Raw genomic sequence first — 12,338 nt, 5'->3', positions numbered from 1 at the left:
TATTAAAATAACAGATGTGTGTGTGTGTCTGTGATTTGGATTTTTAATGTAGCTTTAAATAAATTTCAATCATATTGCTACGATGTCTGCAGTATGGCTGTTTATAGTGATATCAAGAACTGGGGCATCATGCCACAGACATGTCCCACCCAGTCACATTACCCTTTCACCAGACCGACCAGTCCTAACACTAGCCTCTTAATGCTGAATGCCAAGTGAGACAGCTGCTAGTACCATTTTTATGACTTTGGTATGACTCGGCCAGGGTTCAAACCCACAACCTCATACATCTGAGGCAGACGCTCAACCACTTAGGCCACCAGATTGGTATAATAGAGATGCAAAAACACATCAAATAAAATATACAGCAAACCCTCCAAGTAACACATGTGGCAAACTATGATAATAAACTAGATTTATTTATTAATGTACAAGTGTAACAGTCACAGAAGCTCATTATATACCATCTTCCATTCTGGCGTGACCGTGCAGAATACATTCATACCAATTATAACTAAAGGTCCTTCTGTGTGTGTTATTATGAAGATATAGTTTCAGTGGGGTCTGAAATAAACACTTTTTTCATTTCACTACTTTGAGCATATATAGTTTCTTGGATATAACAGTAAAGTCTGAGACATAAATTAAAAACAAGAAATCCTTAAATGTAATATTGGTATGATACTATCATAGTAACCTATTATTTTTGACACAGCCAGTATTATTACAACCTAATTTAACCCAACATTCAGTTTAAAGCTATATCACATACAGCTCTCCCTCATCACAGTGCACTCTGTTATAATCTGATTCAAAATATAATGAAGTACCACTCTCGACTCCATGACCAAAATCATACCAATTTATAACAACATGGGTTGAAAAAAAGACAATATGAAGCCAAATGTTAAATTTTTACTTTTCAAAACAAAATCATTTAAAAGAAATTTGAGAATTACTGTGACAATGCAGTTCTGTATATAATGCTATTCTCAAATTATTGCAATTTGGTAAACACAGTTAATGTCAAAATATAAAATATAACATGGTTGGTACCTAATGAATCGGCCATTTTGTAGCCTGACTACCATGTTATTTCAAGGGAGAGTTGTATATGCATATATTCTATATACCATAACCTGACAGCTTTGATCCAAATTGCTTTACTGACAGGGACATAAAACACACCAATCAAAATATTCTACCAGAGTGAGACCTAAAATAATTAGAACAAATTAACATGATAAAATAAACCAAACAAAACCTGTAATCATTTTATTTTTCAAAGTTTCTTTCCATGTATGGAAAGGATGTTAACACACTGTGTAGTATTAATACCTTATCCTCCTCATTTTGTTCAACAAGCTGACTGTGTTTCCTCCAGTAGTCTTCTGCTTGCTTGGCAGCTAAATCTCCCCTCTTGAAATACTTTTTGTTTGGAGCCTGTTTGTGAAAGAAATTTATACAGCTGTAAGCACATTCAACAAAAATATCCATACAGAAGTAAAAATAAATATAAAACAACACTCTCTTAAGACCCATATACACAGAGAAACTTTAAAAATCAACAGTTTATTTTAATGCACTTGATTGAAATAAAAATGATTTGTTGTAGTAAAGGACACACAATAAGAAACATGGACGCATTTTGATCTCCAAATTTCTGAGTTTGTACTGGGAGACAATGATAACAATGAAACAACTGCTCAATCTTTTTCCTCTTTAATGAACAATAAAGGAGTACAATCCATCATAAACAGCCTGCGGAAAAGGCTCAAAGTTAACTTTCTATTTGTATGGCAGATTCCTTGATAGGAACTTCTTTAGAAAATCTCAAGCAAAAAAAACACTTAAGCATCACAAGTCACAATTACTACCAATCTGAAATGGCACCCTCACAATTAGGAAATAAGACAAATCACACATCAGGCCTATGAACATATAAGTTGTTATCATGCCCACAATATGTGGAAAAAAACATCAGCTATCAAAGATTTTGTTAAAAGACCCAATTTAGAACATGTCTGTAGGATCTGGGATACTTACAAGTATTACTGGATGAACTTTAAAAAACTAAAATCAAGAAACCATATTTATTACTTCCAATAATGACTATACCTATGACATCAGTATCAAATAAGTTGCATTGGAAGCCCTTAAACCAACATAAATTGGAAAAGAACTTAAAAACACTGAAAAATCACCTTCTACAATCTGACCAAAACTAAAAAGAACTAACTGAAAACAGCAAAAATAGTCCCAAGTCTAAAGTGAATTTCCTCCATCCCTATATTAGCGGTTATTATTACTTTGCTGAATTTTCCAGACGGAGTGTGGCTGACGGCCTCATGACTTACTGTCCTTGAAACTGTTGTCAACAGAGGGCTATGATGCAGAATGAAAGATGGCTTGTCAACTCGCCAGGCTGACATTATTAGTTTTAAAATGTAGATGCCTTCGATCCGGTCTGACATCAAATGGTGGTAGCATGAAGATTAAGGCAGACTGTAACTACCAGAATGCAGTTTTTATGACATCATCCAAAGAAAAATGATTAAGAACAGTCCAAGATGTAGCAATAGCCTTAAGCTGCTTTTAATCTCAAAATGGGTAGAGTTTATTCAGTGTGAAATGGTTGTTGTTGTTGTTGTTCTTGTTGCGGGTTTTAACGCCATTTTTCAGCACACAATTGGCTATACATGGCTACCAGTATTAATGGTGGAGCAAGAACCCGGGAAAACCACAGAAAAAACCAGTGACCCACGAGAAGCTACTGGCAAGCTTTCTCACATACCCACATTGGCTGAATCCAAGACTTGAACCAGCGCAGACAGAGGTGAGATGGCAGTGATCCATAACGGAGAGCGCTTTAGACCACTTGGCCACTCAGGGCCCCCAGTGTGAAATGGTAGCTACTGAGATATAACAAAGATGAAAATAAGACTAAATATTTCAATAGGCTCAATGATTCCTGAAGACAGCTGATTCACAGCCAACAAGCACTGCTTGCACAATACGGGTGATTGATTCTTTGTTGTCACTGAATCTTATGCAATCCTTTTTCACAGATATGGCATGAATTTCACTACTTCTCCTCAATAAAGCTATAAACAGGAGACAGACCATCTGTAAGGTAAGGTTTCTAATTTAAGTCTCACTCAAGGGTTTGGAAGGTGGTTTAGAAAATGACCAAAGAACGCTCGAAAGATTCTATCAAGGCATTTAAGAGCAAAAGACTTGTCTTTGAAGCTCAAACTAACTGTCAAGTTTTAAGACTGAGTACCCTTTACTTTGAAAGAGAAGAAAATCCAAACGAAGGAACAGATAGGATTAACACATTACCTACTGCAGTGTGTCTTTGTGTCTTAGTGTCTTAGTTCAGTGGGCAATTCATTCCACGTTGCTGGGCCCTGGTATGCAAAAGAACGTCCATATGACTTCATTTTCATAGTAAGAATAATGAGTATACGATTGTCAGAAGAGGAGCATAAGTATCTTGCTGGTGTGTACACGTGGGGGAGGTCGGGTAGGTATGTTGAACGAGAGTCCGTCAGTGAAACGTAGCACAGAGAACAAATTTTATGCTTAAATTTTTAATTGAAAGGATAACCAGTGTAGGGTACAGAGCAGCAGGGAGGTGTACTCTGATACTGGTAATCTAAGTATGACCAGCTGCATTTTGAACTTTCTGAAGTTTCTGGAGTAGATACTGAAATGAACCAGACAGAGCTGAGTTACAATAGTCCAGTCTTGAAAGTACAAAAGAACATACAAGTGTTTTAGTGGCATCAACGGAATGATATTAGCGAATTTAGCCAATGCGTCAAAGCTCAAGACAAGCAACTCTGCAATACTACTTAAGATTGTCAGTGCCCACCGGTGTACAGACAATACTACTTAAGACTAACAGTGCCCACCAGTGTACAGACAATACTACTTCAGACTGACAATGCCCACCAGTGTAGACAATACTACTTAAGACTGACAGTGCCCACCAGTGTACAGACAATACTATTTCAGACTGATAGTGCCCACCAGTGTAGACAATACTACTTCAGACTGATAGTGCCCACCAGTGTACAGACAATACTATTTCAGACTGATAGTGCCCACCAGTGTACAGACAATACTACTTCAGACTGACAGTGCCCACCAGTGTACAGACAATACTACTTCAGACTGACAGTGCCCACCAGTGTACAGACAATACTATTTCAGACTGATAGTGCCCACCAGTGTAGACAATACTACTTCAGACTGATAGTGCCCACCAGTGTACAGACAATACTATTTCAGACTGATAGTGCCAACCAGTGTACAGACAATACTACTTCAGACTGATAGTGCCCACCAGTGTACAGACAATATTACTTCAGACTGACAGTGCCCACCAGTGTACAGACAATACTAATTAAGACTAACAGTGCCCACCACCCAAGCACTCTGATCTTGAACTTGAGACAAAAAGTGGCAACTTGTTGTTCAACCTAGTTGCAAACAAGTTTACTGCTGGCCTCCCACAACGCTAAGAGTCTAAACTACCAACTGAGCAGAGACTGCTATGTGATGACTACCTGTTCCTGTCTCCCCAGGCTGTCCACCAGGATATTTCTCCTGGATGGAATGTGATGCACTATGTGTTCATAATATACTCCAGACTTCTGAGCAAAGGACATGTGTGTCTCCTTTATGTCGATGGTATGCCACAACCAATGCACTGTCTTTATAATCATAACATGGCAGCCATGTTTTATGAAGATGCTGCACTGTTATATTGTTAGGAAAACAGTTTGGTTGTTAATATGGAGAAGCTACTTCCGGAGACCACAGGCAGTAGAGGACTATCTGTTTGGTCATGAGGTGAGGTATCGGTATAACAAAAAAGAGATTCTGATGTCTTTATCAGAAATTCAGCAGGAACCAATCCTGACAAAGCCATCAACTTGGGTGGTAATGAAATCTGGATTCTGAAGAAATCCAAACAAAATAGGGATCCCTATGAGGTTTTCAGTTTTCTAGCATTTGAATCTGGGTGGACCTCATATCAAGTCCTCCAAGGGGAACCAGATCAGCTGCTATGTTCAGTGTCCTTTGGACAGAGTGGCAGGTGCAGGCAGACAACAGTCTTCTCCTCACTTCTATTATGGACATTAGTGTGATCCCATCAGGTGGAATGTGATGTGTCTCTTAATTTGCCACGAAATTCATCCCCATATAAGTGAAATTCTTAAAAGTCCTATCTAACTTCCCTATGTGTTAATTTGCTTCATATAATTACAGTCTTCCGACAGTGATCAGCTCTCTTAGTAAAACACATCCAAGAATGTTGTGCATGTGTGTGTAATTTGGATTTTTAATGTAGCTTTAACAATTTTTTTGTCATAGTGCCACAACATCTGCAGTGTGGCAGTTTATAGTGATGTCTAGCACTGGGGCATCTTGCCGCAAAAAACATGTAGCATGATGTCCCACCCAGTCACATTATTTTGACACCAGGCTGACCAGTTGTACCACTAGTCTCTTAATGCTGAGCACCTAGCGAGGCAGCTGTTAGTACCATTTTTATAAGTCTATGGTATGACTCAGCCAGGGTTTGAACCTGCCACCTCCCTCATCCGAGGTGGACACTCTAACCACTAGGCCACTGGAGCAGTAGGATGTTGTGTATCAACTAGTAATTGATATAATGGATGATGAAGACCCCAAATGTTCTTAAATGAGCTTTTTATTAATCTCATAACCCTGGTAAAGATGTGACAGGAAGTTAGGCTAAAAGGCAGAGCTCATAAAAGATGAACCTCCTTGTCCAGACAAAACTGGAGATTTCATATAGCTTGGGAAGATGGAAATATTTTGGTCAGTAATCTTAAGTCTAAGGAGACCTCACAGTTTTTCAGCCTCATGGCATTCCTGACCATGGCTGACATCTTGATGTTGTTGTTGTGGGGTTTAACACCATATTTCAGCACACAATAGGCTATGCATGGCGGCCAGTATTAATGGTAGAGGAAGAACCCGGAAAAACTCCGGGAAGAACCACCGACCCACGAGAAGCAACTGGCAAGCTTTCTCACATACCCACATTGGCTGAATCCTAGACTCAAACCCATGCAGACAGAGGTGAGATGGCAGTGATCCACTCAGCCACTCGGGACCCCCTGACATCTTGATCTTAAAGCTCTATCTGATAAGCTGATGCATTAACATGGGGAGTTCATCTTTCCACACACCAACAATAAACATCACTTATATCCCCAACATCTATCCAATATGACTACCTGTGTCTTTTCTTTGACCTGGCTATCATTACCTTCTCAGACTCATTCTGAAATTGCATATATGATATCTCTTGCATCTTGGAATGGAAAGAAGGCAGACCCCTGTCCATTTTGGATTCTCAGAAGATGAATGAAAGCAATCCTCATCTTAATAATTGATAATATATACCAATGTCTAAGTTAACTGATGATTATTGGTAATATATACCAATGTCTAAGTTAACTGATGATTATTGGTAATATATACCAATGTCTAAATTAACTGATGATTATTGGTAATATATACCAATGTCTAAATTAACTGATGATTATTGGTAATATATACCAATGTCTAAATTAACTGATGATTATTGGTAATATATACCAATGTCTAAGTTAACTGATGATTATTGGTAATATATACCAATGTCTAAATTAACTTATGATTATTGGTAATATATACCAATTCTAAGTTAACTGATGATTATTGATAATATATACCAATGTCTAAGTTAACTGATGATTATTGGTAATATATACCAATGTCTAAATTAACTGATGATTATTGGTAATATATACCAATGTCTAAGTTAACTAATGATTATTAGAGGGGCCCCCTGCATCAACTCGGGCTATCAGATATTTTAAGCACTGATTTTATGTATGAAAAATAAGATGATCTGCCCAAAAAATACAGTTATGTGTATAAAAAAAATATGATCCATTTAATTAATTATTATTTTTATAGCTTGATAGTGTATGAAAAATTACAAGGTGCAAAAATTAACATGAAATATGGTATAACTCAAACTGAAGTAAACATCTTTACAATTAATAATTATTTTAATACATAACCTAAAGTGATACATAAATATTAGTGATATATTAAGTTACTTACAAAATAAATGTCACAAGTCAGGTTTGTCCTTACAATCTATATAACCATGAACAAAATAATAAATATAAATTAAATATACATAACATGTGTGCCATATAACTTATAAGAGTATTACATGCTTTTGGGGAAGTGTAAATGGAATAGTAAATATGGCATGCACTGAATAATGTATCATAGAATATCCAAATCTGGCATGGCAACCCTTATTTGGAAAGTGAAGAATCTCGTTATCTGTCTTGGCAGACAAAGAATGGTTAGTGTAAGCAAACATATTTTACCTCCTATTGGCCTAATAACTTTATCGTAAGTCAAACTTACACAAAAACAAAACTATGGTACATTTTAACTATTGTCATCTTTTTCATCTTTGACAATATTTTTACTTGTTCCAACGCAAGGGATAGGATTATTTCACTGCCTTTATTCATAGCCTAGATCATTTAAGGCTATGATAATGCAGTTAGGTGACCAGAGAGGGTTGAAATGCAAACATCCAGGCAGCTGATTGATATGTCAAAGTCCCAGGCCCTCAGCTCAAAGGAAATTCCAGACTAATAAAAACATTACTGGCCCACTAGGATTCTCAGCCCATAACAAGCTCCAACTACCCAAACTGGCCTATTACATACTATGTGCTCAGTCCATTACAAACTTGGATTACTGGTCCATGATTTGCAAAATAGTAATGTGATGCAATGTCCTTTGTCAACAGTCATTTAATTTTGTTTTTTAAATCTTCAGTGTATCTGTGTATGACTGTTAGTATTCTTGCCTGTAAATTTAACTTGTCAACAGTAATGAAAGTACATGTTACTCTATTATATTTCTAATATAAAATTATCAAAATTATAAATTATTGATTCCACTATGGTATATACAATAAAGTACATTTGTGCTTTTTCTACGTGTTCCGATGTTTCTATGACCAGATTTTCGGCTCTAACATTTACATACTAAAGTTTTAGCAAATTTCTAGCCGAAATCAGAACAAAATAGATATGAGCAATACTGTAGTAGTTAGATTATTTTTTTTAACCATGAAAACAACTTTTCGTTTCAATGTTTACAATTAAGAATATCTATATATTTTTTTAAAATTAATATATCTGAAAAAGATTTTGAAACTTTTCATAAATCATGCCAATATGGACAACTTCCAACACTATCAAACAGTAATGCATATAACTTTATCTACGGTTTTTACCGATTTGACGAAATTACGTAGCAAGGCTAAGGTAGTAATGATCACGATTATCTTCGATGCGTCATTTGTCCTGACAGTCTGTAAAATATTCATACCAAAATACTACTCTCTGCGAGTTGCCTTTTCTTCTTCTCTATTTCAGCCTTTAAGATATCCATCATCCATATGTAGGAAAAGAAATTTGTGACTTTAATTAAGTCTGAAAACAACTTTCATGTAAACAACACCGTTCGGCCATATGGTGCATAGAAACACCGAAACGCACCAAAACGCCGGAACGGACCGAATATCTCATAGCTGGAAATTGTGGAACTTGCGACATTTTCGAAACAAAATAACATTTACTGTTGACAGTGTCTAATACAATTTTTACATATTTTTAACGCTTAATCTATTACTAATAAATACGTATTAGTAATGATTTATTAATAGTGCCGTGATGTATGAACTTCGGGAAAATCAACAATTTCAATATCCGTGCAGTGTAAGTGCAACTATCAAGAATTATGCGCGGACTATTATTTTAATGGTCTAAATAGAAAGATACATGCAAAAATGGCATATCAAATAATTTCCATATTTATTTTGGAATTTAAATCACAAGAAAATTTTTGGCGCGTGATTCAGAGTAGTTATATTTTCCATATCGCTTGTTCACTAATAATAATAATGAGAAGAAGAAAAAAGTACACTCAGTTTTCCTTTTATGACAGCTTTTCTTCAATACCCATATGTATCCACTTCTTTGTTTCAAACTGATTTTCATAACCACATATGCGGAAAATCCAATGTTTGATTGCTATGAAATTAGTATCTTAAGATGCCCACATGTTTTGTTCATATTTTGTATAAGGTTTAAATTTCACATTAATAGGACGTATATCATAATTTTACGGTAGGTTGTGTGATACTTTGTATATATAAACAGGTATAAACTAGTAAATTGAACTTTGGAATATATAGTATGGCAACGTGTTCATTATTTGGTATATTTTGCGAGGGTGCAAATTTCTGTCGATCTATGAAGAACACATTAATTTGGGCCAGAGAACATTTAATTAGATTTATGGGGACAGGCGCTGTTAAACAGAGGCGTAGCTATGATATTTTGCGCCCGGGGACGAACTATAAAATTGGCGCCCCAGCCCCCTCCCCGTTTAATCACATTTTTGAACATTACCCTTGTTTACTTATTATAATGTAACGTTGTAAGCCTCATTTTGGCGCCCCTGTACCTTGGCGCCCGGGGACATATGTACCCCCCTGCCCCCCCCCCCCAGCTACGCCTCTGCTGTTAAATCTCTATACTGCAATGATTTCTAATGTCTGTGTCGGGAGAGGAAGTGATTCTTAATTAAACCTTCGTTTATTTAACTGTGAGACAGACGCGAGGATGGCAGGTAACTTCGATTTTATATCCGAACAGTCAGAAATTGAAATTCTCCAGAACAGTTATTCGGAAAAGTAAAGGTGAAGTTGACGACAATTTTGGCGCCTTATTATAAAAGGCGGTAAATATATATCATCCTGATTGGTTACGTTCAATAAATGGCGTGTTTCAAAAACTTAATTTCGTACATGTAAATAGTCCACCTCCTCGAAAAATCTAATTAGTCGGCATTTTTCCTGCAAGAGTGAAACTATAAGGGACTACGAGAGCAAATTTGGAAGAAATTCTCTCGTAAATCATTTATCAAAGAGCCGGATGTCTGGAAAGTCAACGGACACAATTCTGGCGGTATAAGCGAGCAAAGCTTGAAGCCCTAGGTATAATGATTTGCTTGAATTTAATTGTTTATATTTGCATGAATTTATTTGTTTAAACCAGTAGATCAATTCTCTTGAAATGAGTGTAACTGTGTTTGAGTTAATCTATCTGAATTCGTACAATGATCCCCTTTATATAAGTTTGACGAATTATTTGAATTTGTCGTCTTGTTTGTATAAGAATTGGGTATTCTAAGATTTCATGCAAACTTGCAGAATTTGTAGTCAACATAATAATCATACAAATATGATCAGTTCATTTAGCATCAGTGGATAATAGTAGTCCAAAGTGTCTATGACTCAGATCAGGAACCAAATGTATATTGTCAAAATATAACTTCGGATACGACAAGTCGGTGTGCCTGTTTGCGATTAATATCCGTGTTTGAACTGTTAAATGAGAAAAGAATGTTGTTTGTCCATGCAATAACTTTTTTCAAGATCATTGTTTATAATCCTTTGTAGCCGTGACGGGTCCATAGAAGAAGTCGCAACAGATGTAAGAAGTATCATCAGCAAGTAGTATTGCCTGTGAGTTGAATTCGTCTGCTTTATCGCTGACATAGAAATAATAGTAAATGATCTAGTACAGAACTTTGGGGAACCCCAGTTACTTGATATTTTGATTATACTTAAGTTTAGTGAAAATAGCACAAGGTGTCAATAATAACAGTCCCTATACGCCTTTCCTACCTTTATATTATCGTTTTATGCACACATTAATAAAATAATTATTCCAACCTCAGAGATATAAATTAAAAAAAGAAACAAAGCAACACACACTATTTAGAGCAGCGAGAAATACATGTGTGTGCGTACGTGCGTGCGTGCGTGTGTGTGTGTGTGTGTGTGTGTGTGTGTATGTGTGCAGTCTAGCTGGGGAGTTTTGTGAATATGGACTCAGATGTATTTTGCTCTGTTTCAGTTTCTTCCTTTCTAGCATTTATTGTGTTCTTCATATGAGAGTGAAAGAGAGACTCGCACACACGGACACACTTCTTCAGACGTACACAGTCAATTTCAGATGTATAAATCTATTAATAATATCAACACTTAGTGATAATACATGAATATTAAATTCTAATATCAAATTCTACACATATACCTTACACTACAACAATATTTCACATCATGGCTGTCAAATAAAGTTAACAGTACAATATAGTATGCAATTCTAGAATAACAGATTCAAACAAACACCGAACTATACAAACATGCATAAATAGATATTCACTTTTCAACAAGAAACCTTACACCACAGCAAAGTTACACATAATGGTGGTCAAAGTTAATAGTACCATATAGGATGCAATCCTAGAATAGCAAAAGCAGATAAACACTACACTTTAAAAACATGCACACTATAAGAACGTGTAAACATAAATATTCACTTTTCAACAAGAAACATTATGAAACAAGAAAATTGCATACAATGGCTGTCAAAGTTATAATTACAATTTAGGACGTATTCTTAGAACAGCCCAAATTTATTCATAATTTCCATGCCTTTGTTTTCCTAGTGTAGATTACAAGACATAAAACAGCTTGGTAAGAAAGAATGTTAAAACACAGTGTTGCAATACGTAATTAAGTATGTGGCTATCAGAAAGTCTCATAAGTTTCATAAGGACAGACGATTTTATTGGACATTCAAGAAAAGAAAAGAATCACATACAAATCTAAAATCGATGCTTTAAGGCATGTCCAATTATGGAACTGTAAATGTGACGCAAAGTTCAAACATTTTGATTTAATACTACAAATAGGGAAAAATTTTGTGATTTCAGTTTACTGTAATTTTATATTGTATTGGCAACTGTTACATTAATGTTTGATGCAACTGAACTTCAGTAAGAAAATTACATGAAAGCAATCGGTGCTTCTTTCCATTGTTGGTCTAAGAAAGCTTAAGTTAGTAGACACATAATTGCCTCTGACAGAAGATGTATTTTATTTAAACGGCTTGGTGGACGACCATTTCAAAGACTTGAGAGGTCCATTAATAGGGACTGGTGAATACCGACTGGCTGACAGTCACAGTCACATTTCAAATTTCAAAGACGGAATGGGTGGCACAAACTACCGAACAAAGTCAAAAACTGTACAAAAATTCAGAGAGTGACGTATGTAAGGTGAAGTTGTTTGCATTTAAAACATGTACAATAGAGAGAATGTTAGAATACCTCTATGCTACATTAATGTAATGTGGATA

The 12,338-nt window shown here is 35.9% G+C and overlaps 1 protein-coding gene across 2 annotated transcripts in view; it reads right to left on the bottom strand.

Annotated features, from left to right (window-relative positions):
- LOC149787939 (pre-mRNA-splicing factor 18-like) overlaps positions 1–8,608 on the bottom strand; it is a 28,503-nt gene extending 19,895 nt beyond the window's left edge. The window contains exons 1-2 of one of the 2 annotated variants that reach the window (XM_089974202.1): positions 8,455–8,608; positions 1,339–1,443 (exon numbers count right to left, since the gene is read on the bottom strand). In XM_089974202.1, the coding sequence (XP_089830328.1) occupies positions 1,339–1,443; positions 8,455–8,520 (171 nt within the window). In that variant the 5' untranslated portion in view covers positions 8,521–8,608. Of the gene's footprint in view, positions 1–1,338; positions 1,444–8,359 lie in introns of both variants that reach the window. The other variant, XM_089974200.1, reaches the window with a different exon arrangement.
- Positions 8,609–12,338: the final 3,730 nt, after the last annotated feature.

This window comes from Sinohyriopsis cumingii, chromosome 11 (assembly GCF_028554795.1).
Source record: "Sinohyriopsis cumingii isolate HCF-2022 chromosome 11, ASM2855479v2, whole genome shotgun sequence".
NCBI classification, from domain to species: domain Eukaryota; kingdom Metazoa; phylum Mollusca; class Bivalvia; order Unionida; family Unionidae; genus Sinohyriopsis; species Sinohyriopsis cumingii.
Note: the sequence above shows the minus strand (reverse complement) of the source record. Positions and strands in the feature narration are given on the sequence as shown.